Below are 27,134 nucleotides of genomic sequence, written 5' to 3' on the forward strand. Positions count from 1 at the left end.
CTTAATTGCTGTCCATTCTGATTAGCCCAGGCCACGGTGAACCCGCAACAACCAGCACAGGATACAAAGCAGGTGCTCTGTCTGTTCCCAGTCCCTCCCTCAGCCTGCAGTGGAAATGCCATTGAAGGAATGGGTATGAGCTCACCATCTACAGAGGCTGCTGATACCCATGACCGCATTTTGTGTTAAAAGAAAGGCTAGGCCTTCCTATTTTGGTCAACTGTCCTTTTTTTTTGTGTGTGTCTGTGTTTTGGGCAGTGTTCCAAGTAATCTCATGAATGAAGCCCCACCTTGCAGAGCAAGAGGGGTGCTTCTGCTTGGACGAGAAGGTGAACATGGCTGTGGCAGCTCATCTACGGAGCAGGGACATGTGTATGGCCCAGTGGGCCAGATACATAAAGCAGCAAGAAACCCTTTTCCAGAATCAAGAGGGGGACAGAAGACTGCCTCAAGGGAGCTGAGTGAACATTGAAACTTTTTTGAACAAAACAGAGAAAGTAAGATATTGCTTATTCCTGGTTCTTGCTGTTTCTCCTTTGGCATACATCTGCGAGACATTTGGGGCATAACGACAAGTAACTAACAGTGTTCCTTGACACATAAAAATAGTTGGAAAACAGAGGTGCAAGGTGGTAAACTCTGAGTTTTCAGTCTGCTTCTTACAAGGTTTCCCCATTAAAAGATAAGAAAATGTCAGAAACATACATACTGAGATAATATATATTAGCCAATACAGAGGAGATGGATATAGTTTCAGAACATAAATTATCATATATTAAGTTTAACTATTAGCTGTTTTATCACCCAGTCATCTAGGACCACATTCAACATCTCTATTATTCACTAAAAATTAGTAATACAGCAATGAGGATGTTGGAATGTCCATCCCAAATCAGCTTGCAGTAAAGACCAACTTACTAATTAAGAAAAAGGAAACAGAGCCCCTTAAAACTATCAATTAGTGAGGAGACCAAGTACTGAACAAAATGGTTTTTTTATAAATCCCATAACAACCTGATGCAAAACTACATGGCAGGACTAACTTTACTACTGCAAAACTTTAAAACCTTCACAGTGAGATGCAATAATTCTCTGATGCTATCCAGGTGTTAACAAACTCTTGCTTATGTTCCTCTGACAAGTGTTAAAGGACTACATGGCACATGCAGCTACAGAGGAATCTATTCTTGCTCACTGAGATCCTGGCTTTAATTCACTAAATACAATGAAAATGAATGAGGGATCTTACTGTGATTTAAAGCAACATACTTATTTAGGCCTTTCAGCTGGCTGCACAAGTATTGTTCAACTCTTTAGCTTCTAACAGTGGGATGACACAAACCTACCCAAATCATTTCACAATTCAACACTGTCAGGGACAACACTGCTTTAATCAGCGGAGCTGTAGCTATTTGGAACAGAATTGTCAGTGACCTAAGAATGTAACTCCTGAGAGATAGTCACAAAATTCTCCACTCTCCTCAGACTTCTAAAAGACATTTAAAATTATTATGAGAAAATTAAGTTAGAGATAGCTTCCATGAATTTCAAAAAGAGCCTGAAGCAAGAAATCCCAGAAAAAAACCCCACAATGTTCTGCCTACTGTACTACAGCTGAAATGCATAATCAGAATTTTAAGGCCTGGGAAATCAGAATGGATAATCCCAAATCCTCATAACAAACCGTAAGATTAAGAGAATAATGGTCTGCTGTGGGTATCTCATCTACACCAGGCAGAGCTGCAGACAAACTACAGATCATCCTCCTCCCAGCTCTGTCTTTTACCTAAGCTTTCCCCATGACACTGTTCAAATACTTCAAATAAGCCACTTTCACTTAAATGTCTAATTTACTGGAAATCTGCTGGCAACATCCTATGAGGTGTCTGAAAAACAAGCAAAGTAATCTGCAAAACTTTAAAACGAACACAGTTTTAAATGGGGATGTTTGCTGACTGCTTTTTCCTCTCTCTTAGGAGTGGCCAGCTCTGGCAGCAAAATGCTTTAAAAAACATACAGCCCGTGCTAGAAAAAGATCAAAAGCGGATCAGATGTCAGTGCCAGCTCATGTCAGTCTTGCAAGAAAGAGGAAAAAACAAAGTGAGCAGATGAGTTTTTCTTGCCATGCATCACTCTGTGCCTCCCATCTGCACGCAAGGGCTCCTGGGCACAGTGGAGCATCTCTGCCAGGGGACCTGGACCCACAGTGCGAGTGGGATCGTGCTGTCCAGCACTACCCCACCCCTCTCCCCAAAAGAACTCATCAGCCTTTATTCTGGCAGCACCAGGCTTTTCCCACCTGTGCTCCTCCTCATTGGGCTGGCAGTCCTGGAGAAGGCAAAGAAGCCTGGGTGCTGGTTTGAGGTGACATCGAACAGTGACAGGGTTCAGGGTGAGGGCAGCCCACCTCACAGGCAGGCAGTGGATGCACACGCAGGGCCTGGCTGTCTCTGGGAGTGGGGGGCGAAACACCCTGGATTTGTGAGCAGTGGAGGGTCATGGCACAGCTCTCCTTCCCTGCCCTCACTACACTACGTCCCATTTTATCTACTTGCATTTGCAAGACTATGCAGACTGTGCTGGGCTAAAAATGTGCATATAATGCTCTATTTTCTTTAAAAACATGAAGCCTTTTAAACATTGTGGAAGTGGACATGAAAGAAGAGTCCCCACCCAAGAGTCTTAAATGTCATACCCATTTTCAATGGGGTTTTCCTAAAGGGCTGTGTTGGGACCCATACAAAAAGCAGTGAGTGGAGTTTATAGCTCTGTATATCCCTTCTAGACAGGCACACAACGGCAGCTGACCGGGGAGCATCCCCTTCACGCTCGCCCACTGCCTCTCTGTTCTGTTCTCCGATGCCTGGGGGTGAAGGTGGTGAGCACCCACTGATTTCGGGGCAGGATTAACCCGAAAATCAGCCAGCCCTCCGCCAGGATTTCGGAAGCTCGCTGTGCTGAGGTGAGGCGAGCGGCAGCAGTCCATGCCCTGCTGACTCAGCTGGCCAGGCTGGTTGGTGGGCGAGATTGGGTTACATGGCAGAAATCATAACAAAGGCAGGAAACAGATCAGCACTCCCTGGGTTTAACCCTCTCTGGGGACCCTGCCGGTTTCCAGACTGCAGATGGTTTTAACCCTCTCCTGAAACATGCCTGTGTGGCATGCTCTGCTCTGGTGAAGTCAAGCCTGGTACATAAAAAAGAAAGCAAATCAAGCCAGCAGAGGAATGGCCCCAACAGGCACCAGTCAAGAGAGGTCCAAAGGGACACGGCTTTTTATGAATGGGCACAGAAATATGAACCCTGCTGAGCAGCAGTCAAATAAGAGTAACCAGACTGCAACGACTGAGTCCCTTGGCTGAGTTTTGGGATGACCCCCTCGCTGTTGTTCCCTGCCAGCTCTGTGTGGCTTTGCCTCCCCACAGCAGCAGGGCGTGTGTTCCACCCTGAGCCTGGCTCTCCTGTTTTTGCTTTCAGCGCTGGGCTTCCAGCATGGGACAAGAGGAAAACCCCATCTGACTTCATGCAGCTTTAGTAACTCCAGTGCCAAAAAACCAGTTGTGCCCTCAACTGCTAAGTTTTGGTGGCTGAGTTGATGCAATGTGTCCATCGGAGAGAGGATGTCTTTCATAAAACCAGTCAACTCTGCAGGACTGTACTTTGTTTAAAAAAGCTCAAAGGAAATTATATGAACACATTACTGATTCTCTCAAGTACTGATTTGATTTCAGATGGTGTTTTTCCACTTCGTGCCAGGATGCTTTAGGAACAAGTCCTACCTGTGATGTGAAGTGTTGCTCAGCGTGGGGGAGCAGGGGAACAAGATATACGATCTCCAAACTGAAGGTCTTTGGAAAAAAAGGACATTTCTCATGAGATCATAATGAGCCCAGCACTACCTTTGGTCCCCTCTGGGAACTCTGATGTTCTGGAAACAGCAATCTTGAATGGTCACCTGGAGGCTACGAATCCTTTTCATATACAAATCTGATAGCAAAAGGACAGAAAAGTGCCTGCCAAAACCCCCTTGCTGGGAATTTGCCTGAGTGAAGGTTGCAGGACTAAGGTGATATCATGGCTTCCTTCCAGCGGGATGGCAAAGGGGGTAATAGTTCTATTACATGTCCTCCTGCAAAGCTCCCATAACTGGTGGAATATGGAAGAGCTTCTTAATTTAGTTTCCCCTGTATTAAAAGCTTATGAAAACTATTAAAAAAAAAAAAAAAAAAAGACATAGGAGTAGAGTGTTATAAAAACCCAAACAAACCTCAAAACGCCCACCCTGGAAATGTCTCCCATTCACAGCTTCACCAAGTATTTTCTTTCAACTTACCACAAGTCTTCCCAGAAGAACAACTGAAAAGACATTAGACATTATTTATTTTTAAAATATTGTTTTAGAAACCTCCCAGAAGGGAGGAAAATAAAATAAATTATTGTAGTGCCACATCAGCACAATCACCAGGCTCAAAATGAAGAAGGCTACAGTGATCTAAGTATTCCTTTGACGTAAGATGCTCTTTAATTTCATAGTCAGCTGTTCTGCTTCCTTTTACAAAGACACTTCCACCTAATGTCTTCTAAGTCACCTTGAACACCCACTGGACATATACATATTCTTGGTAGCTCTTTTGCTTATTTTCCGGGTTTGTTTTGGTAATCTGGTTTCATGCATGGGAAAGTTCATTCTCTGTAGTAAATGAAAGGCTTTCATAAGGGGTCTTCTTTCCATTGAAGACATGATTAGAGGCCAATTTCTATTCAAACCAAGTGTAATAAAAAGGGCTTGTTGTGAAGAACACAGCTCTATTTCTTTTTATTAAAGCACAGAACTACTCACAGTAACCTTTTGCAAGACAACTGAGAATAAAAACAGCTTCACCATGCTGTATTTCACACAGCAGCTTGCCAAGAATACGAGTTTCTCAGAGGTCAGAGCTGCAGCAGATGTGGCTGTTGCTGCAGAGGTGGGCCCCAGCCAGCACCCTCTCGTCCTGTGGGTCAGCATGCATGGTGGTAACATGCTGGGCAAAGGGGTTCAAACTCACGCTGTGTCTTCATCTGCTCCTGGCCCAGAGTCAAGGCCTGTTGAAGCAAGAGGCGAGCTGTGAAGTTTACAGGGTTTATGGGGTGCCAATTGCCCTCTGACAAGGGCAGGCATTTCCTGCAGCTACCAAATTTCCCTTCTGTATCCCCTCGGTGGGCTCAGTACTGAGATGAGCTTTTTACCTTCTGGTGGACTACTTTGGAGCTAACCCAAGTGGGCAGGGGGAATAATGGACAGACTTACAGCTAAACATGAAAAGGACAGAGCCACCTCTGCCTTGCTCCCATTACCTCTTAAAAAGCAAAAGCAGACCATGACACCACAAACCAGCATCTCCACAGAGCCTGCAGTTTTTTGAACCTTGATGAACTTGAGCTGTGAACACCACACAAAGCACAGAGATCTTTCACAGATGTGGCTTCATGTGCTGCTTTGGACCTTGCAGAAAGGATGGTTCTGATCTGAGACCAGCAGAGATGGAGCAAAGGAAGGTTGAATGACAGGTCTCTGAAAAATGATCTTTGGTTCTCTTTGATGAGGCAAGAGAAAGCCAATGAAGACATGTTTACTCCTTCTTCCTCTTCCAGTATTTCAGCTGATCCAGACCCTCACACATACCAAACTCATTACTTTGAGCCCCCCAAATTTTCTCCTAATTTTAGCTAACCTTGATTAACTATTTAAACAGGTATCAGTATTAAAATTGTCAATATTCTGGGAAGTTTTTTCAGCTCCTTTGTAATGAGCAGAAGAGCTGGTGCTGGTTTGTTTGCCTCCCCTTAAAACCAAGATATGCTGCTGCTTTCTGCAAGGCACTTGGAGTAAAGAAATTTTGTGTAACACTGAAATCTGCATATGGTCATTTTTATAAATTTGCAGAAGAGGTTAAACATGTAGTATCATTAAACAAGAAGAAACCTGCTTTCTTAAGGAGGCAAGTTATTTTGTTTGAGGCAGCCAGAAGACTTGTGACTGGGGCCTTGGAATACAGTGAGCAGAAGAACCACCTCTCAGATTTTTGGCTTTCCAGAGCTAGGAAACAATGTTTGGAGCACAAATTTCCAGATGGAATCAACATGCAATGTAGTCCCACAGATCTGTTTTTGAAGTTGTGCTGTTAGGTAGTCCTATACACTAAGCCAAATCCAGTTGGGAGGTATTCCCACAAAGCACATAGGTTTAAACATAAACATCTGTGCATATAAGCAGGGATGTGTAGTAACTTCTGGGGACAAGTGAATTTAGCTGTGCACAGATGCTGTGCTGAAACCTGGACAGTGTGTGTTTGGATTAATCTGGCTTCAGACTGTGCAAAGTCTTAATTAAGGACAAGATTTCTCCCAGTCCAAACTTGAGACTTACAGGTCAGATTTAAAATGAAATCACCAATTATGTGAGGCATTATACACCAGATTTCCACCTGAAGCAATTAACTTCTAGAGACAAAGGAAGAAGGAAGAAAAATATCCTTTGGCTCTATGTATTATTATTTCTTGTAACCAGACTGTCCTCATATGATAAAGCAGAAATATATGTAAGGAATCTTTCAGTCAACAGTTGTCACTACATACACAGATGGTCTGAAATCATACCTTAACCCACAAACAAAACATAAAAGGCAAGGTTTTCTTCTGCATTGAATACTACCAAATATAGGGTATATGGACCATAACAAGCCTGGCAAGTAAAAGCTTCCATATCCATTCCTGGACTAATTAAAAATATAAAATTTGGTAGAATTTTTCATCTTCCATCTGAAAATCAGTAAGCATATTCCAAATATTTAAAATTTCAGGTTTTGAAAAATATGCAGTGAAGCCCTGTTAAGCAGACCCTTGTGCCCAGATGTCCTTAAAGGAAAATAATTCTGGTCTGCATCTTTGTGGCATTATGAAACCAGAGAAGACACAAAGTTTTGCTACGCTAGGCCTGAATGTCTGCACACCACTTTAAATACAAAATCTCCTTACAAGCCTCAGCTGGGCTGAAGAGAAGTGGATCCTTGGGCCTTGCACTCCATCTACTACAGAAACTTCAGCTGCCTCCACTAAGAGTCACAAGCCGAATCACAAAAACACATTCACGTTTTATTTATTTAAGGCATCAATCTCTCTCTCTGGCTGAGTGGGTGGATTTTCCAGATGCTTTCCTGACTGAGCTGAAAAGTATCTGCAGGACACAAACCTCTCCATACACCCATTGCGCAACTCCTGTCCGTGCCAGCTCCGGGCGCTGAGCAAGGCTCCTTCCCGCGCACGCCTCTCTCCCGACCTCTCTCCGCTTTCCAGAGTCTCAGCCCACTCACTTAAACCAGGCTGGAACGGGACAAGTGGAAATTTCTTGGCTCTTGGCTGCTTCACCTAAGGTTTACCCATATACAAAAGACTAATTGAGACTGGGTAAAATTTTAATCCAGGCTTTATTTTGGCTAATATTTTGTAGAGCAGCATGGTGGAGTTTGAATTGATTTTGACTTGGCAAAGCAACACACTGTTTCCTTGTTAGTGTTTGTAACAGGACAAATCAGCCTAAAACACTTACCCCATTCTTCATTTGTGCTATCCCTTACACCGTTCTCTCTCACAGGCTTCTTTAGCCTTTTACAGGCTTTCCCCAGCTTTTTAATGGGACATAATACAGAGATCTGGAACTGACAATATTATCTATGTAGTAACTCAAAATGATCAGCATGGTGATGCTCTTGCTCAGCATGGAAGTCTTTTCCTTGCTATTGCCATTTTAAGGACAGGTGTCTTTAAAGAGGCAGTTGCCTCAGATCCCTAAAAGTAGCTCATATGACTCCTACCCTAAGTCCTATATTCAGATTTCATATGGAAGTCAATCTTCAGACAGAAATTTTTCTCTCTGAAAATGATCAAGAAATGAGTCAAGTACAACAATATGATGATGTTGCACTCAGAATGTTATTTTGCCAAGACACTGGCCAGGCTCAGGGCTGCTGAGTGTGATGGTGGAGGACAGCAGAGACATTTAGGTCTGGTCCAGGGGTCTAGGGGGTCTAGGTCCAGGTCCCACATTCAGGTCTGGGTGAAACTTATGTTTCACATCATCCTTGCAGTGGCTTCCCCTGGGAGCATGGGAAACCAGGCACCAACCACACATGGAGCTACAGTATGGGTTGAGGAAATGCCTAAGAAATAAAAAGAATCCAGAGTATCAAAGTAAGCAGCACATGACAGGTATGTGTTTAAATTTGTGTGTGTTGTTAGGTTCATCCAACAAAATACTCAAGGGAATATGGCCCCCCCTTTCTCATGGTAAGACCAATGTCCCTGTGTTGCTTTCTGATGGGAAATCATTATGAAGAAGGTACAGAAAAACCAAAGATCAACTGGACACATTGAGCACTTGCAAGCATAGAGTTAACAGCATGCAGTAAAGAGCATAGTATAGTAGCAGCTGGCGACAAATGCAGACTTGTATTTGGAATAAAGCTTAAGAGGAGCTCAGGAGTAATGCTGGTGCATTCTACAATCCCATGGCAGTGCTGGGAGAGTCCACAAATGGATATTTTCAACTATTTTTTCCTTCCATCTCATGATGTCTTCATATCTGAAGTTTTCATTTTTTTCCCCTGTGTTTTGCCACAGTTTTCCTGTGTTACTCCTTTGCACGAAAACATACTGATACCAAGTGCTGAAAACACAGTGCTCAGTTTTTTTCCAAGACAGTAATTTCACAGGTAATTTTGCTATGAAGTTGAACAGCCCACAGTGCAGCTTAGGTGTTCTGGCAGCAAGCTGATGTTACCAAACATCATTATTTGTCTAGCTAGTTTACAGGGAAATAAAAACAAAATCCCCAGGTGTCGCTTGCAGTGTAGCCAATGTTTTTCATTCCATTCGTAAATACAACGTACTGTTCAGCCCACACACCTATTTTATAGCTCTAATGAAAAAGACAGAGCAAAATTCACACATCAGGGTGACCACACTGCCTTTCAATTCACCCCTGTAAAAGACAGATTGATCAAACAGGTATTGCTCCAAGCATGTGACTGCAATATATGAAGAAGCATGTCAAGAATTTTAATTGTACTAAATAGGAAAAAACCCATAACTAAGAGAAAATAGATTGCCTCCATAACAACACACAGCTGGAATGACTTTAGTCCCCACGGCACTGCTAAGAGGCCTCTTTACGGGCTTGGATTAGAAGTGCCTTTAAGCCAGGCACAGCAGGACAGGTTGGAGAGGGGCAGCCTCAAACCCACAGACCTGAATGTCTCAGCTCCTAAGTTAGCACAGGACACACAGACCCGATAACTTTTTGGATCTTGCTGTTACTGCCTGACACTGATGGATCTCTCAGGGTCCACCAACTATTCTCCATCTTTATGAAGATAGGCAGTTTCAAATTTGTTGTTTGTATATTCCATTTATCCCACATGCCATTACATTGCAAAAGGCCAAAGGTACTGACAGAGAAGGGACATGCTGATGGCACAGGGGCACCTTGACAGGCCCTGAGCACGTTCCTCTGCAATGGCAATACTGCACACATGTCAGCATTCTTTATTTATTTATTCAGACTTCAGTTCCCTGCCAACTGCTCCAGTACTGGGAGCACATACTGGAAAAGAAAAGAAAGACAAAGGAACTGTACATAGGTGGTCCCTCCCCATGCAGCCCCTGATTCTGGGATTGAAGCCCCGACACTCACACCTCTGAGGGTGCTGGATTCTCTCAGCTGCTCAGGGCTCACCCCAGGAGAGGGCAGGCTCAGCCCCCTTCCACTGTATTGGCCATGGCAGTTAGAAGGATCACTCCAAATGGAATTTCTTGGCCTAAAATGAACAGCCACACAGGCACCACCATTCAGCGGGGATTTCATACCCCAGGACGCATGCAGGCAAAATCCTCATCTGTCACACATGGCCAGATCAGTGAACTGGAAGCAACGTGCCTGACTTTGCTCTGGCTCTGTGATTATGAGTGACTTTTTATTGAGCCATATGATTACACACTGCAGGCATACATGTGAAAGAATGCCCAGGGAGGTATGTGGTTGTGGCACCTGAAATCCCTCACTGGTCATTTACAAACCATAAAGAAAAGTTGACAAATTCCTAAAGCTTAGAATTTTTTTTTTCCCAAAGCGGCTTAAGGTTTGTGTATATCTATAGCACACCTGGCTGATGCCAGACATTTTTTTGGTGCTTCCTATTAGAGTTGTGAACAATAGCCTGGATTTATCCAGAGACAAGGACTAAAATTATTCTGTCTGTGCAGTGTTAATGAATAAATGCTACTCTTGAACTATCGCAAAATTCTGAGCCATGAATTTTCATCATATCTGAACAATTATTCATAGGCACAAAATCCCCTGTACTTTTTAAAAAAACCCTTCTCTGAAAAAGCTTTGTATCTTAAAGTTTTCATTTTTGCTGTAACCTATTCACATGGCTTTTATCAGTTGTACGCTCCTGAAACTCCCTAAGTTGTATTTTATCGAAGGTGAAGTAATTATATATAGCTTCTTACTGTATAAAAGGCTATGAACAGTGCATGGTGAGAAAACAGTTAAATGGATCTAGTTCAGCTGCTCCCAAGCCACTCATCAGGGAAAAAAATTTTACAAATACGTTTTTAAACCATTTTTTTTCCCCCTCATCTTTTTTTAGTGCATGGCAGGATGATTCATCCATTCCTGGTCCAGAAATTCCTAGACTTGATTCTTACACCTGGAATCATGCTTAGGAGCTAGATTGTTGTAACTGCACGGAAGGGGTATCCTGACCCAGTCATATCTTATATACCCTACAAAAGATACCTAAAGAAGTACCTGCCTTCATTGAGAGGGGCCCCTGCTAATTTTTATCCCTCTTTCCCTTTCAGCTCTTGACCTCAGGGGTGTGGAGAAGGCTGGAGGAACAGTGCCTTGGTGTGCACTGGACCTCCCTGGGGACACGGGAGACTGTCTCCTACCAACAGCTCAGCAGGGAAGAGGGGAGGTGAAGGTGAGGAGTATCCTGACTCACTGTCTAGAGCATGGAGGGGACCAAGATGGGTGTTTCTAAGGAGAAAAGGCTCACAGTCTGCAATTCTGGCTGTGTTTGCCAAGGGCAAAGGGTAATTATCTTACACAAGCTGTTTAGTCTTCCACTTATCTACAGTGTACTGGTCCTGTCTTCTGATACCTTGGGAAGCTTCTCTTCATCAGCAGGACTTTCAGCTCATTTCTTTGAAGTCTGTTTTCTAAAATACCACAAGTGTGCTTCGCAACAGTTCAAAGACCATCTCCTCTGCATTCAGCAATTCCATATTTACTGTAGCTTTGAATTATGCAATCAGTAATTTCATGGTGAAATTTCTACTTAAAATACTCTATTTATTAAAGTGCAGATCTTAAGTTCTTAAACATTAACATAAAGAAACAAAATGCGCAATGAATTCTACATCTATTACCTCAGAATGCCATGAGTTAGGAAGATCAGATCTTCTACCTTGGAGTCCATTTGATACCTTCAATTCCCTTGCCTGTGGAGATACCTGGAGCCTGAATCTCAGAAGAAAGAGTCAAATCCTGCCAGAAAGAGATCCCATCCTTCTGTCTACCATCTAGAAACTAGTCTGAGCTCTCATGCCTGAGATTTAGCATCCCCAAAGTGTATCATATTGGAAAGGAAGTTTTGCCCTTTCCTCATTCATTCTTTCCCAAAGTGAGTTGTGCATGGGGTGGTGCAAACCAGCGACATTGATTGATGAAAGAGTTAACACTGATGGCAATCTGGTAGAGGAAAACCAGTGGAGAGGCTTAGCTTGCCATCTGGAGCAGATAACTTTAAAACAGCCTGAGAAATGGGGCTGAAGATGAAGTAACTGGGAAAAGAAACACGCTTCCTCACTTTTTCAGTGCAGCAATCTGGAGGCACTGCAGCTGAGCAACTTCTGGCAGCATCCCTGCACATCTGTAGCATCCATTGAAAAGAAGTAAACAGCATCAGTGAGCTGGAAAAACTGTTTTCCTCATTCTCGCTGACCCCTTGCAGCAAATCTGTCCCAAGCTCAAAGGAGAAAAAATCTGATGTGTATTTTCCTAGGAGTTGTCATTGTTCTTTAATATGTTAGTGTCTTATGCTTAGTATGTTTGGCTTAATATGACCGGTTAATGTTCTATTGACTAAAAAATACAGCAGCTTGACAAATTCCCAGAAATTAACTTATTTGAAAAGGAAGGACAGAATGATTCAGAAAAAGGGGAAGTGGTGTAAGACAGTGCATATTCAGTCCTCTTTTCAAAAACTTCTTCCCCAAAATGAGAATCGTTGGAGAATGTCTCTCTCCCTCCCTCCTTCTGCTGATCTCTTCCTTCCTTGAACCAAACTACAGGCTCCAGCAACAAAGCAGCTAATAATAAACTCCTCAGCTGAACTCTAGGAAAGCAGCTTGGTCAAGGTTTTGCCTGCCAAATGCTGACCAACACATGTTCCCAGCTGCCAGCAGTGACTGACTGCTAGCCACATTTTTTACAAACCAGTTATACTTTAGCCTTCTGCCCCTCAGAGCACATTGTGCTCCAAACAAGACCTCCAAGTGATGGAGTCAAAGGTACTTGACTCATGGTCCTCCATGTCTCATGTCCATTGAGCATACAGGGACTTCTCCAGTCACAATATATTAACACAACTGCTCTTGCACTATGACTCCTGAAACAAAAACCCCACTGCTGTTTTTATCCCATCCCACACCAGCAGGCTGTACAGGAGCAGCACTGGCATTTCTACAGTGCCAGCCAGCAGGACTTCTTTCAAAACGACCTTTTATCAAGGTTTGTGTAATAAAACTTGGCTCTTGCCTTGGGATTCCTCCCTGCCTTCTTTTACCATCAAGAACACAGGGCCAAGAGGGAACACCAACTGAGACAGCACATGTAACATTTCCTACTGGTCAGGCAGGAGCTTGATCTACTCAGATGCATTTTGGCCCAAAGAGCCAAGAGTGCTTCACTTGAAATGCTGACCCAGCTGTCCACTGAGTTTGGAGTCTTTAAAAGACGTGCACGTCACCTTTCTGTCTGGAGGAGCCCAGTGCCAGGTGAGGAAGCTGCCAGCACTGCTGAAGGCACGAGGCTCCCGCTCCCTCCAGAGGCCGCTCAGAGGCTGCCTGGAAATGCAGCAGAGACTACAGAGGTGGAAATACACTGAGTCAGGTTTTCTGAAGAAGGGGAAATAAACCCTTTAGGGGACACAAAAGCATGAGCATCTGCAGTCAAACAGCATGTATGCTGGTGCAGGGATGTATGAAAACCAGGTCAGCTGAGATCCTCCCTGAGCTCCATGATGCTGGGAAAGATGAGGAGAGTATGGGAGGAAGTTTGGGCTCCAAAACAGTGTGGACAAAGAAGGCTGCTTGGATTGGGACACTGTTGAATTACAGCTCTCACCAGTGCCAATGCTATGGCTTCATTCATGATGCTATTCTCCCTTTAGTCAAGCAAGGCTCTTCATCTGTACTGCAGATATTTGGGATACCTCCCTGACCACAGAAATGTTGTTTTCCTGAGGCATAAGGCAGTTATAGTTGGTTCCTAAGGGTGGAACGACCCTGACTCCTCCTCTTGTGGTGAAATCTCCTCCTACCATTTCCCGGCTGCCAGTCCTCTCTTCCCTCCATGCTGCCCCGCCAAGCCCAACAGCACAAGCATTTCTGGAAATGGTCTTGCATTTCTAAGGGTGGAAATAACTCACCTTGGCAGCATCACAATACCCATGAGAAAGAAATTAATGAGAGCAAGTTAGTATGCAAAAATCCCATCATGTCACAACAGCGCACTTACTATTGGGATAGTAAGGATAATGGAGTACCCACTGCTCGGTAAAATTCTCTGCAGTTCACTGCAAGAGAGTGCTGACCAGGGATAGCCAGGTAGAGAATAACACAAAGGGAACCTATTTTTATAGCTGTTAATGAATACCAATATTTTTTACTCATTTGGAGGTGACAGAAATGAACAGATAGCATTTCTTCCTATTTCTCAAGATTTGTTTTGCTTTTTTGCTATTCCAGGGCTTAATCCAGAACAACAACAACAACAACAACAGCAAAAGTAGGAAAAAACCCTGTGTGCAGCCTTATGGAGGACTTTCCAAGCCACAGATGCTGGCTCTGTGGTTGGCTGATCTATCCAAAATAAAGCTCAGCAGCAGGGAGCAGTGGAGTAGTTCAGGGGGTAGAAAAGGTCATGCGAATGTGATCCCCACCTCCCAAACTCCTCATCTTACGCTGCCTCCCCCTGCTACTTTTGGGATGGAAGGAATTTTTGACTTATTTTTCATTTTTATTTTCAGCCTGCCTTTCCTATCCACTTGCCAGCTGGGGTCACTGAAAGTGACTCTTGTTGCAGCCACTTTCCCAGGACAGAAAAAATGAGGTGAACCATTATTCTGATGACTTATAGGTGAAAAGGCACCAGCAGCTTTGATGATGAGCCCCTTTGGCTCCAACACCGAGCTGGCACTGTGGGAGCTCAGAGGCCACCATGTCACCTTCCCCTTGCCATGGGGACAGGCATTCCCCTGCCCTGGGTGAAATTGTTGACTGCAGAGACTGAAACATTTTCAGAAAAAAATCACAAGAGCCTTGAAAATAGGGGCCTCGAAGGCTGCTGACCCCTGTGCACAGATGTGTGGCACTGCCCACCTCACAGGAGAAGACCATTTTGGGTGAACAAACATAAAAAAAAAAAGAGGAAAGTGGAAAAAGGGAGGAAAGTGGAAAAAGGGAGGAAAGTGGAAAAAGGAAAGAAAGTGACCAACCTAATTTTAATAATTTTTGACATTAGAATGCATTCATACCGTATCCTTTTCCTTTTCCTTTGAGAGAAGTGCACAGCCTATGTCCTGGCTCAGCTGACAGTACAGTTTCTGCAAGTCTACAGGAGATCCCATGAAACCACTCTGGGGAACACCTACAAACCCTGCTGCACATCTGTCTGGGGGCTGAAGCAATGCCCAGCTGGGAAGAGGACATGTAAGAGGCATGGCCCATTTTTTATTACAGCCTGCACATTCATTTCTCTTCAAGTGTGGGCTTCAATTTCATAATGAAAGAACTATTTTGGAAGCCTTATGTTTGCCAAGAAAATAAACCAAGTCTAAACATCACACCTTCCTCTGGGAGGACATTGAATGTGGATGATGGGACTGTACCTGTATGTTTTGATGCTGCCAGCAAGAAGGTTTTTCATGGCAAGTGTTTGACTTACGCTAAGCACTATGCAAAAGCAAGCTGAAGACTGCTAGCACTTACCAAACCTCTTGTAGCCGAAGGACTGCACCTCCTCCTCCTCTGCAAAGTCGTCTGGAGAAAGAAACACACAGCAGCAGATTATTACTACTACCACTGGAAAAAAATGGGAAGAAGTTTTTACAGGTGCATGTTCATGAATTCGTGTAAGTTTAATTGATTTGTTAGGCATGCTACTGCTCTTCCCCTGTGCTGCTCCTATCCCACCTCTGTCTCCAAGTGCAGAAGGCAGTTCAGAGCCTTTCCCCCAAACAGAATCCCCCGCAGAACTCTGGATTACAAACTGTGCAGATTTATCACCTGGCAGCCATCCTGAGGCCTGCTTGGCCAGCTAAGTACAGACCAGGGCTGATATGTCCCTCATCACAATGACAGCCACAACTGTCACCAATGTGCCACTTGGTCAGGCTTGTCTGGACCACAGTAGTCAGAGGGGATGGCTGTCCATCCATCCATCCATCCATCCATCCATCCACCACCTCCCATGCAGCTTGGCCTGAAAATGTCAGATCCGATAAAAAATGGGAAACAGAACTGATAAACTCAAACAGATAAGAAAAATAAAAACCAAGATGGTGAAGACTGTGAAGGCTCTAGAGGAGTGGCTGAGGTCACTTGGTTTGTTTCAGCCTGGAGGAGACTGAGGGGAGACCTCAGGATAGTCTACAACTTCCTTGTGAGAGGAAGTGGAGGGGCAAACATGGATCTCTTCTCTCTGGTGAGCAGTGACAGGACTTGAGGGAATGGAAGTTGTGTAAGGGGAGGTTTAGGTTGGCTATTAGGAAAATATCAGGCTCCCCAGGGAAGTGGTCACAGCACCAACCCTGCCTCAGTTCAAGAAGCATTAGGACAATGCTCTCAAATACATGGTGTGATTCTTGGGGCTGGCCTGTGCAGGGACAGGAGCTGTACTTGATGATTCTTGAGTGTCCCTTCCAACTCAGCATATTCTATCATTTGATGATTCCCTCATGCCTTTTGTTCTCATCTTTACAGTTAGCAAGTAGTAATATGCTAATAATCACAAGTTTATTTTGTCAGAAGCTGAATTTCTCTCCACTTCCTTCTGGCAGCAAAGGAAAAGGCTGGCATCAGCAAAAGAAATACACCCATGACTACTTTAGAAAAAAGGATATGTTTGTGTTCATGTGTTCAGCCTCCTTCCACCAAGACAACCCCTCATTCTGCTGAGTCAGGAAAGGCAAAAGCCCTGCCTCATCACCAGCACCAGCCTCTGCATCAACTGCTGGGAAGGCAGCACAGCCCAGGCTGTTCTTCTCCAAGTTCTGTATTTCCCAGAGGAAACATTTAATGACTGGTGGAGGAGAAGCAAGCTCAAAGCAGATAAACACGTGTGAGGGAGTAAGAAGTCTGTGTTTAGTTAGACCTTTTTTGCCCACAGACTTACTGCATGATTGGGCTGCTCTGCATCACAAAACTGGGCTAACTGGTGCCACAGCTAACTTGGGCCAGCACAGAGCCTTGGGGGGATGAATTCAAAGGTAAAGATACAGTCTCCATCCAGGCTCAACAAAGCCTAAATGATTTGAGTGCATGTCTCCAGCAGGAAATCTGTCTTGTTCCTCCTTGTGACCTGCGAGGTGCCACGAACAGAAGTCTGGAGGAGACTTTGCCTGAAGCAGCAGCAGAGTCCATGAAATGCATAATTTTGCAGAACATCACCCTTTACTGAGGCAGAACTGTTGATTAAACAGCTAAAAACACTAGGTAAGACATTTTGCTTACTGCCAGCAGTGCTCCTGTCCGTATCTTTAGCTAGACCCCCAATTCAGATGTGCATTTAAGAAGTGGAAGAGCCAGTGGATGTTCCTTAGGCAAATAAACACATCCTGATTTTGAAAGCAGAAAGAAGCCTTTAAAAAAACCAACCAAACAAACCCTCACAATTGTCCTGAATGCTATCTGAAGACAAGGCCCCCCAACTAAACAAGACAAATACCAATAAACCATAAACAGTCAACAACCAACTTCTCATCCCAACAGTGAGCTACTTAGGAAAAATCTTCCCTTCTTGCACAAAAGATAAAATGCTGCACAAAATAAGATAACAGCTCCAGAGCCCTTAGCTTCCTGCCCTCTCCTGCTATCAGGCTGCAACACAATCGCCTCCTTTGTTTCTCAGGAGTGTAACCTGGCTTATCCCATCCGTATCTGATGTATACAGCCAGGCCACCTTTAAATCCTGCAGCTTCATCCCACACCATATCTCCAAGACCTTCCTCCCAGGCTGACAGCCCCTTCCCTAAGTTGTCTTGTTTTTCACGCTTAGACCAACAGCATTGGCTTTTACAACTTTAATCACATTTGTGTTTCTTTGGCCTTTTCGTATTTGCAACATATATTTATATAAATACATTTTACATATTTCGATACACACATGTACTTTTAAATATATATATGCTTTTCAATATTTGTGATGCTGCATGGTATTCATGCCAGGGATGTTTTTTTTCCTTAAGCTTTGAATACTTATTCATTAGTTATTCAATATAATTATATTATATATAATTCTATATACTAATTATTCTTTATTCAATAATTATTCATTCACCTCCTAATTTTGAAGAGCACTCATAGTATTTGAAACAAGTGGAAATGGGCAAGGACAGCTATATCAAGTGGTGACCCATCTCCCCGCTCACAAAAATCTCAAACATCACATTAAATGTTTTTCAGTCTCTGTGAGCTGATCTTGCAAGGGGCAGTCAATGCAATTTTAAGGGAAGTCTATGAAAATTATTTAACAGGCAAAGCTCAGCGTTCTTTCAGTCACAACTGCAACTTTGCTGAAATCGTGCAAATACAATATTTTACAATATTAACTGTAATGTTAGAAGTTTAAGGAAAATAAAGATGGAAGAAATTAATAAAGTAAGCTTAGACTAAATATTCAGAAATTACCAAATTCAGAAATTTCCAAATTCAGAAATTTGGAAAAACAGACTAAGATGGGTTGAAAGTCTGACTTCAAAAGAAGTCTGTGTTTGAAATATTAAAAATTAAGCCTATAAATTTAAGTCCTAAGGCAAAGCCCTGCACCCAGCCTGCTCGTCCCATGCCTGTTGGGTAGCATTGTCCTCACTGGAGGCAGCAGAAACTTGACCCTCAGCTCCCTGTTCCAGTGAAGGAAATGTTAAACTTTTGTCACAAGTTCTACAAAAAATCTCAAAGCTTCCTGATAGCTTCAAATCACGAAAATACAGGAGAACTTAAGTTTTCATTGAAAAAGTAACAGCTTTTCTAGTGAAAAGCATGAAAACGTGATCTGTTATGAATTACAGAGGTTAAGAAAATATACACCAAGTAGGAAAGAAAATATTAAGAACACCTCCAGTACATTTTAATGGCTTATGCTTTTAAAGGCAGTATCAGAAATCAGTGTGACAGAAATTCATGAGCTTTGAGCACCAGTGGCTGATCTTAGAAACAGAAATTCTGCATTTTCACATCAGTGGTGCCCATACTTGAGTGGGGCTGCAAGTGGTGTAGGAGGGGCTTGTTTGACATTGTGAAAGCCTTAAGTTAGAAATATTTCTCTTTAGTTTAAATCCAGTCCTTCTCAGTTGCAGAGGACTGGAATGAATGCAGTATTTCTGTTACATACACATATATTAATATGTAGGCAAGGCTTATTTTCATGGGTGAAAATTATGGAGGGCAGACTCCTCCTTGAAGCAGACAATCAAGCAGAATTTGTTGTTATGTCCTGGTCACAAGAATTAACTCTTTAGTACTGGGAAGACCAGCCCTAACTTAGTTATAAGATGCTCAAGTGAGTTCTCAGCTGTGAACCAAAAAATAGAGAATCCAGAATAAGAAAGATGAAGAAACATAAAAAACTGGTCTCTTATTCCACTGACTTGTACAGAACTCTGGCAGCAGGAAGGTCCATAAAAAAGGTGAGCTTTGGGCAGAACAGAAACATGTGTGAGCAACCAATTGTATTTAACCATGTAGGGGAAGGGCCACTGGAGATCTCCTTTTTTATTGGGTTTACAAGAGTCTCTTTGGATGCTAGAACAGATTGTCATGGGGAGCTTACAGCAAACTGCTACAAATCACTGTCAGACTGTAGCTGAGCAGCAGCAGTAAGTCAAATGTTTTAGGGAGTCAGAGCAAAGCAAGAGTTCTGGTCTAAAAAAAAAAAAGCCCAAAAAACCCCTTTGAGATATTTTGGCAATATCCATGCCCCGTTGAGTATCAATGCCAAATTCCACTTGCCCTCCAGTTATAAGCTATTACTGCAACACCTCTAATAAATACAGTTGTAGAGTTAAATAAGTTACAGTACAATGCTTCAAGGGAGTGGGAATTATAAAAAGGCAGTTCAGCTGGGGATTAACGCAGCGAACAGAGGGAATTCATTTAATCTAAAACAAATTAGACTCTCATTTGATTAATTTGCTAGAGGCAAAGCAAATCTGTGGAGCAGAACTGTTTAATTTCTTGTTCTTAAATCTTAAATAAATTAATCATGGATCACTTATGAGTCATTCTGAGGTCAAGTAAGAAAGAGCTGGCCTGGAGCCAAAATGGATGCTAAATCTGCCCCTAAGACAATACAGGGCATAAAACCACGGCACCAGATCTGAGGAGCCTTTGGTGCAAGGTGATTTTAGGGAAGTTGTTTCCATTTTAGCCCCTTCCTTTCGCAGGTGTCATTGTTGGCATATGAAAGGTGTTACAGAAAGTACACCACTAATGTACGTGTCCAGCTGTCTCCTTTTAAGAGTACACCCTGCTCAGCCATTTAAACCTAATTAACTAACGAAGCAAACAAGACCTCAAAACCATTAGAGATGCTGGGTCATATGGTGGCTGTAGACATGTGGTATCCAATAATTTCTCGAACACTTGTGTGCTGCAAACATGAGTACAAAGTCCTTGTTTAAAGACTTTGTTCGAAGTCTTAAATAAAGAAAACACACCAATATTCTACACTGCATTTCAAAATCTGGGAAAATCTATTCCAGGAGAGAATGAGGCATCTGGGCTGAAAATTGTCATGCCAAGTTTCAGATTTTAGAAGTTCCTTTATAGCCCCCTGAAAATTTGAATTACAGTACATTAGAACTTACCCCTAAATACCAGGCTGGGAACTCAGACTGTAAGATTAATTTGTAGTAAAAATGCCATCCAGTGTAAGAGTTTCATCTAAAATAAATGTCTCTCTCAAAGGGCTTTAATGGCTAGAGCCCTACCTTTCCTACTGACTTAATGGGAACTGTAGAGCTATATCCCAGTGCAACTCTGTAAAAATTAATCTAATATTATCAAGGAGAGATTTTTACTTGTACCATTTGGAAAGAAGCTGTGCCCATTAGATGAAAATCACAATATTCCTCTCTTTAACCCGTGAGTCAGCATGGATGAAGAACTCTGCTCAGAACTGTGTAACAAGTGCATCTCCTTCATGAGAGACTGCTTGCAGTGTCAAAAAGCTGCTTCTGCCCACTCTCTTCATCTCAGCACTTTCACTGAAAGGCAAAACTCATCCACTAGTGAGGTTTCTGTAATATTAACAACTGTTCAGACAGATGAGAACAGCGACACCAATATCTTTCTCATATCACATTTCAAAAGCTTTTTGAGCTGCCACCAGATTTATATGCATTTCTGCTCACTACTAACTGGGTCTACATTCAAACTGCTGACCTAGAGGTGAAATGGAGCCAGCAGAAGCACAGCAAGCAGCTGTGGCCTTCAGATGTTGATGACTTCATCAGTCTAATTAGTTTCCACTGGTTTTCACAGTTTTTTTTCTGGACAGTCTCCTGCTTGTGCTAATGGGCTGCTCATTCCCCTCTCTCTTCACAGATGCTTTATTTCACTTGTCCTCTTATTTTGCCTTTTCTCCACTACTTTTTCCTTATAGGCCCTTTTCATAGTCAAGTCTTACTCTCTGCCTCTATTTTGATAAGCCCTCCCTTATAAAATCCCACCCCACACTTAAAGCACATCCTGATGGACAGGATCCCAAGCTGACATGTCAAACTAACAGTCACTGTTGTTTGCTGAGTGTGTTGTGTCCATATTAGCCACCCCTTCCTTTGTCTGGCTTGACAAGCAGCAAACTCCTTTGGACAGGGATTACACGGATTCTGCACTTGCAGAGTACCTGGTCTTTAAGGCAGCCATGGCAGAGGTTCAGCTGAGGCTGTCCTGGAAGAGAGCCCACCTCCCTGCATCCCAAAGCATCCTTTGTGATGTTGTTTGAGCTTGGATTCTGGCAACAAAACTGAGGCTTTTCCTCAGCTCTGTCCTATCCCAGACTGCTGATTTGGGAAATTTATCTGTTTAACTTAGTGACTCAAAGAGGCAATGTCCTAGATCAGAGATCCTCCCTTGGTACTATCCTGTGACTTGGCTGGTGTCTCTCATCACCTAACACATGCATAAAACAAGCAAAACAATAATCATGACAAATGGGTGCAGTTTAGTATCTTTTCATCTATTCCCCCACTGCTATGCCCAAAAAATGTGAGCACTTACATTAAGAACACACAAAAAAAGACAGAAGATTGTGAAATTTAGAGGTATAACAACAATCACTCTAGTTTTATTTTTTAGGCACAAGGGGGTTTTGAATAGGGGTTAAATAGGGGGTTTTGAATGCAACTTGTCAGCCCATAAGTGCCACACAGCATCATTACCATACCGGGGTCAAGAGCAGCTGCGTGGTGTGGAGGATCGACCTTAGAAGTCAAAAGTTTAAATCATATCGTATTTCAAAATAATGATTTAAGAGCAAACAGATCTGTTCTCATTAGTGCACTGAAAAATCGTGCCTCCCTGTCCGTATGTCAGAGGAGGCAATCAACAGCAGTATTAAAATGGCATACACATTCCTAACAACACATGTCTCTATTACCTCCCATAATTCATTCACTTTGTTCCCCAGTGATGGCCCAGTCTGCACCTCAAATTTATGCACCAAAAGGGATTGCAGTTTTAGGTGGAAGTGGTCAAACTCCAAAGACAATTCAACTGAGGTTGCTCCCTCCCTCGCACAGACCACACTCACATTATGAAGAGGATCGGGTTCACTTTCCATGCCTTGTAAAAAGCGTCTTTATTTTGCTTTCAAAGGGAGAGGGCTGGAAGGAGAGATTCTCTGTTCTGACACACAGAACCTCAGGATAAGGAACGTTTTGTGAAGCTGAAGATAACTGGGCATGCATCCTTTGCAGTACTGAGCTGCTTTCATCCTTGACATTTCTCCCAGCTCCCTTTATTTTACTCTGTTTTATCTCTGCAAGGTCTGATCAGCTCTATCTCTCTGCAAGATTACCTTTCTCTCCTTATCCTAGCAGGCAGAAGTGTCTGAACCTCTGGGCACAACGGTCTTTCAGTGTAGATCTAAGTAAACTGTTTAGTGGTTGTGACAAAAAAGGGCTCTGTTCAGCCCTCAGCTGCAGCAAAATCAGTCTAAAATGAATCTACGTTATCCAAAGTAGGAGAAGAAAGAGCCACAGGAGATTTTAAACTACTCCCTTCCTCACAGGGATAGGCTTGCTCGTGCTATTCTTAGTCCTATTCAGTCCTAGGTGGCTGGAAAAGTAGAATTGAAGCAATGATGAACAATTACAAGTTCTTACTGAAAACGGTCCTGTCATAAATGGCTTATATGCTAATTCTGCTCAATATCCTTTACAGTTGTATAGTAATATTTCTATCTGTGCAATAATAGGTTTCTCTTGTAATTTCATAGCTCTGTTTTCCTCTATATTGTTAACAAGAATATCCTTTGATACATGCTTGCATCTTTCTCATCCATGTATTTAAAATCCTCTGTGCTACCAACTAATTCAGGACACACACAGACTGTAAAGTAGCATTGCTCAGGATTTGTTCTGTGTTTTATCACACATTTATTGTAACTGCTCATGCCTTTGAACTTCTGCTTTAGGGTCCTGTGACATGTCCAACACACACCACTCAGACCACCTGCATATGTTTCATGTTTATGTTACTATTCATATAAGCTCTGTTATATCTGGACTAAGGAAAGGTTACTGGATCACTCCACTTCTAATCCTTGATTTTCAGATGCTTTCTAACTTCTGCAAAATGCTCTGGACTGGATTTTTTTGAAATTCTTGGTTTGAAGTTTCTAACCAGGAAAGACCTATTTGCAGATGACTGTTCATTTGATTTTGTGCACACAAAGGAGAGAGAGACTTTCCTCCAGTGTTACAAAATTATAACTTTTATTCCTTCATTCTTTAAAATTAGTAGTGGCATCAAAACAAAGAGAAATACAAAACCTGTCAAGAAGGTAAACATCATATAAATAGATTATTTCAGACTTTTCAAGGTAGTCAAGAAAGAACAACTGAACTTGCATGCACAGTCAGCTTTTGTAAATGTAGGCATTACTTGCAAATTCCATCCAGGCTCTAAGTCCCACAGAAGAGACAATTTTATCAACACAGGCTGATATGTTAATTAATTGTCTGATAAAGTGTTCACTGTGTAAGGCAAACTTGGGGTAAGCTGAACTGGCATATCCTGTGAGAGCTCAGTGTACTCTTATCTACTGCGAACTGAGCATGGAGCACACTGAGCTGCCTTTGAGGTAAAGGAGCGATGCTGAGAAAGGCAGGCGTTCAGGCCAGGCTGCTCCTGAGGCACTGTGGGCTTCACTGGTTCCCGTGGAACACAACCAAGGACAAACCTGCTTCTCCCCATGCACTTTTTTTTAGCATATGAGAGGAACGGCACAAGACAGAATATTTGGTCACATTCCAGGCTCTTGAGCACATCCCAGTACTCACAGGATCCTAGATGATTTGTCCTCCAGCACCATGGCTGTACAAGTGGTACATAGCAAGGTGCTTGTGATGGCAGACAGGGAGGAGGAGGTGGGGGAGGCAGAGGAATGGTGGAAAGAAACAGCTAAGGTACTTTGAGCATCATAATTAAGAGCTTCTCTGTCATCCTGGAGCAACACTCCCAAAATGACCACCTTGACTTTGCCATTGCCTGAGTTTGGGCATTAGTATTAACTGGTTATCCAAACAGTATCCATATTTCACAGGAAAATACTTATCACCATGACAGTAGTGATTACAGACAGAGTTTAAAGTAGTAATTACAAAATATATTGCAGATATATGGGAAAAAGTTCTCAGTTTTAACGATGCTTGTCCCTGTCTTAAATTAGGGCCAACGTTTTTGAACATGTGGTGGTGTTTGACTATGAGGAAGCTGTTTTCATTTGTTTCCCAGGCAACGAGTACTCCTTCACACCCCAATAAATAACTACAACTTAGAAGTATCATTTGATAAAGATAAATATGACCCTAAAGCAGTCAGATCCCCATATAAGTCACATGAATTATTACTAAAAATAATCACAAAGTTTGTGAGCTCAGTGTTGTTTGCTGGAAATAAAACTGCCAGCATATTGAACATAAACTTCAATTTGTTTTACTGATTTAAAACATAACACATTACAAATACCAGCAATGGGAAATATAATTTATTCCTTACAGATATTTAGTGATGTAATTATTTAGATATTCCTCCATTCTCCAGAGAGAGTAGATACAGAGACAGCCGCAATCAAGAGATCTTTTTGTTTTTATTGAGAAAAATGTGTAACTTGGTATACCAAGTTCTACAGTCCTACAATTATCACTACCATCAGGTTTAAAGAGAAAATATGAAAAGCCAAGTCCACACCCAGAAAAGGAAATCACCGAGTCAAAATTTGGTTTGGCTCTCTGACTTCCCTAACAGTGGCAAAGGCACTTGATGTGATGATTTGTTTGAAGCTTTTCTTTTGCTATTAGCACAGTCATTCAAATGTTCTTCTTTGCATGTTTTATTACTGATTTCTGTAACTCTCTGGGGGAAAGAAATAAAGCTGGCTGTGATCACTCTTAGGGAAACCAAATGGTAAGAACTAGCATTCCCTCTTGATTGAGTGTGGGGCACCAGCAAGTGCTTCCAGGAGCAGGAATTATATCTTCCCTTTGAATGCCACTTCTCTGCTTTGCAAAGAGCAGTGGAGGCAGAATGGAAGGAGACACAGGCTGCATTATGTGTTATTCCCGTCCTTTGCATCCCACCTCTCCCCAGAACCCCAAAGAATGGAGTGCAAGGCCTTCAGTGATAACAGGCACAGGTTTGTACTACCAGATCCCCATTGTTTTGGTTTGTTCCTGCCCTTACACTTACACTGAGAATGACAAGCTGATGACAAAACTTTTGGCATGAGCAGCCAATAAATAAAGAACATTGTAAATACATTATTTCTAATATGTTGCATGGCCCTGGAGAGACACCATGCCACAGTGTCAGAAGTAACTTAAATAGTGTATGTGGGCTTGCAAAATAAATGCCCCCCAAAAGTTTTTCCTCCCTTCAGGCAGCTACTCTGGCAAGTGAATAAATAATCACATCATTTGGTGTCTTAGACTCTGGAAACTCAGTGTAACTATCATGATGTTTACTGGCCTCCTGGCATCTGGAATAAAACTCTGCAATCCAAGAACAGGCACACTGGTGCCCAAAAGAATTTTCATACATGTACGTCTTTTCCTTAAGCTTATTTTTGCCTCTGAAGAAAAACTGGATTCAACTCTCACAAAGTCCCAACTAACTCCTAAACTTTCCATAATGTCCTTTGATGTTTTCATTGTAAGTATTCCCCAGTGAGTAAAGCCTCTGCCTTTTGCTGTAAGGCTATCAATTTTCATAAACAGAAGGCTTTCTTGCACCCCACCCCCCCATACATCTTTACTAGGTTACAGTGTAGCAATTTGGAAATCTGCTTCCTTATTTCGTTTTAAAGTATGTAATACCTCTCAGTCACAGCTATGTAGGATGGGGTCAAGTGTTTCACTCATTTAACACAAAAAGAGAAGGAAGGGAGGAAAAAAAAACAAAAAGGAAAAGAAACATAGTTTCAGTTTGAACAGATGCAAAGCAAAGACCAAAAATTTTCCAGTCGGTGGATGTAGAGGAGAAATACGCCAAATACATTTCACAAGCCAGTTAAGCCTCTACTGGCACCTAATCACTGCCAGATGTTTAGAAGCAACACCAAGAACATCGCAAAACGCTGGCAAAAAATAAACAAATAAACCAGGGAGAAACGCAAGTCTTCTCGGAGCACCGGCGAGGGAGAAGATAAAAGTTGGGTGTCGAGAGAAACCGTGCTGGGGAGAGCACACATGCCGGGACACACTCACACACATGCCGGGACACACTCACACACTCAGACAGGGACAGCCCGCTCCCGGTCCGGGACTGACCGACGCACGCCGAGCCGCGGCGGCGGCGTAGACCCCGCAGACCGGGGTCGCGGTGAGAGCCCCGCTCTGCCTCTCCCGGCACCGGCTGCCCGTGCCCTGCCCGCAGCCGGCGTGCCCTGCCCGCCACCTGCCCGCACGACGTCCTGCCAGCACCTTGCCGGGTACGGCTCACCCCGCGGGCCCCCTCCGCACAGACCGCCCTGCCCGCACTGTGCCCTTGCTGAAGACCGTCCACACGCGGGCACGCTGCCCGCCGCCTGCCCGCTGCCCGCACACCGTTCCCGCACGCTGCCCATGCCGCCCTGCCCTGCCCGGTGCCCGCGGCACACGTGTGCGGGCGGCGGAGCGGACGCCCCGCTCCCGTCCGTACCTTTCATCTTGGCGCCGGGGCGGGTCACATAAGACGGACGGGGCGCGGCGGGGCTGCCGCCGGGAGCGGCGGGCGGCGGAGCGCTCCCTGCCTACTGCCGGGCCATGCCCCCGCCGCGGGCCCTGCTGCGCAGCCCCGGCCGCTGCCGCTCGCCCTCGCTCCTC

General features: G+C 43.4%; 1 protein-coding gene across 1 annotated transcript in view; it reads right to left on the reverse strand.

The window, feature by feature from the left end:
• The window catches only part of COLEC12 (collectin subfamily member 12), a 99,645-nt gene extending 72,517 nt beyond the window's left edge, over positions 1-27,128 (reverse strand). The window contains exons 1-2 of the mRNA XM_042030229.1: positions 26,971-27,128; positions 15,319-15,369 (exon numbers count right to left, since the gene is read on the reverse strand). Of these exons, the coding sequence (XP_041886163.1) occupies positions 15,319-15,369; positions 26,971-26,977 (58 nt within the window). The 5' untranslated portion in view covers positions 26,978-27,128. The remainder of the gene's footprint in view (positions 1-15,318; positions 15,370-26,970) is intronic.
• Positions 27,129-27,134: the final 6 nt, after the last annotated feature.

This window comes from Corvus kubaryi, unplaced genomic scaffold, assembly GCF_017639235.1.
Source record: "Corvus kubaryi isolate FWS band 111438036 unplaced genomic scaffold, C.kubaryi_AGA036_p1.0 132, whole genome shotgun sequence".
Classification (NCBI taxonomy): Eukaryota; Metazoa; Chordata; class Aves; order Passeriformes; family Corvidae; genus Corvus; species Corvus kubaryi.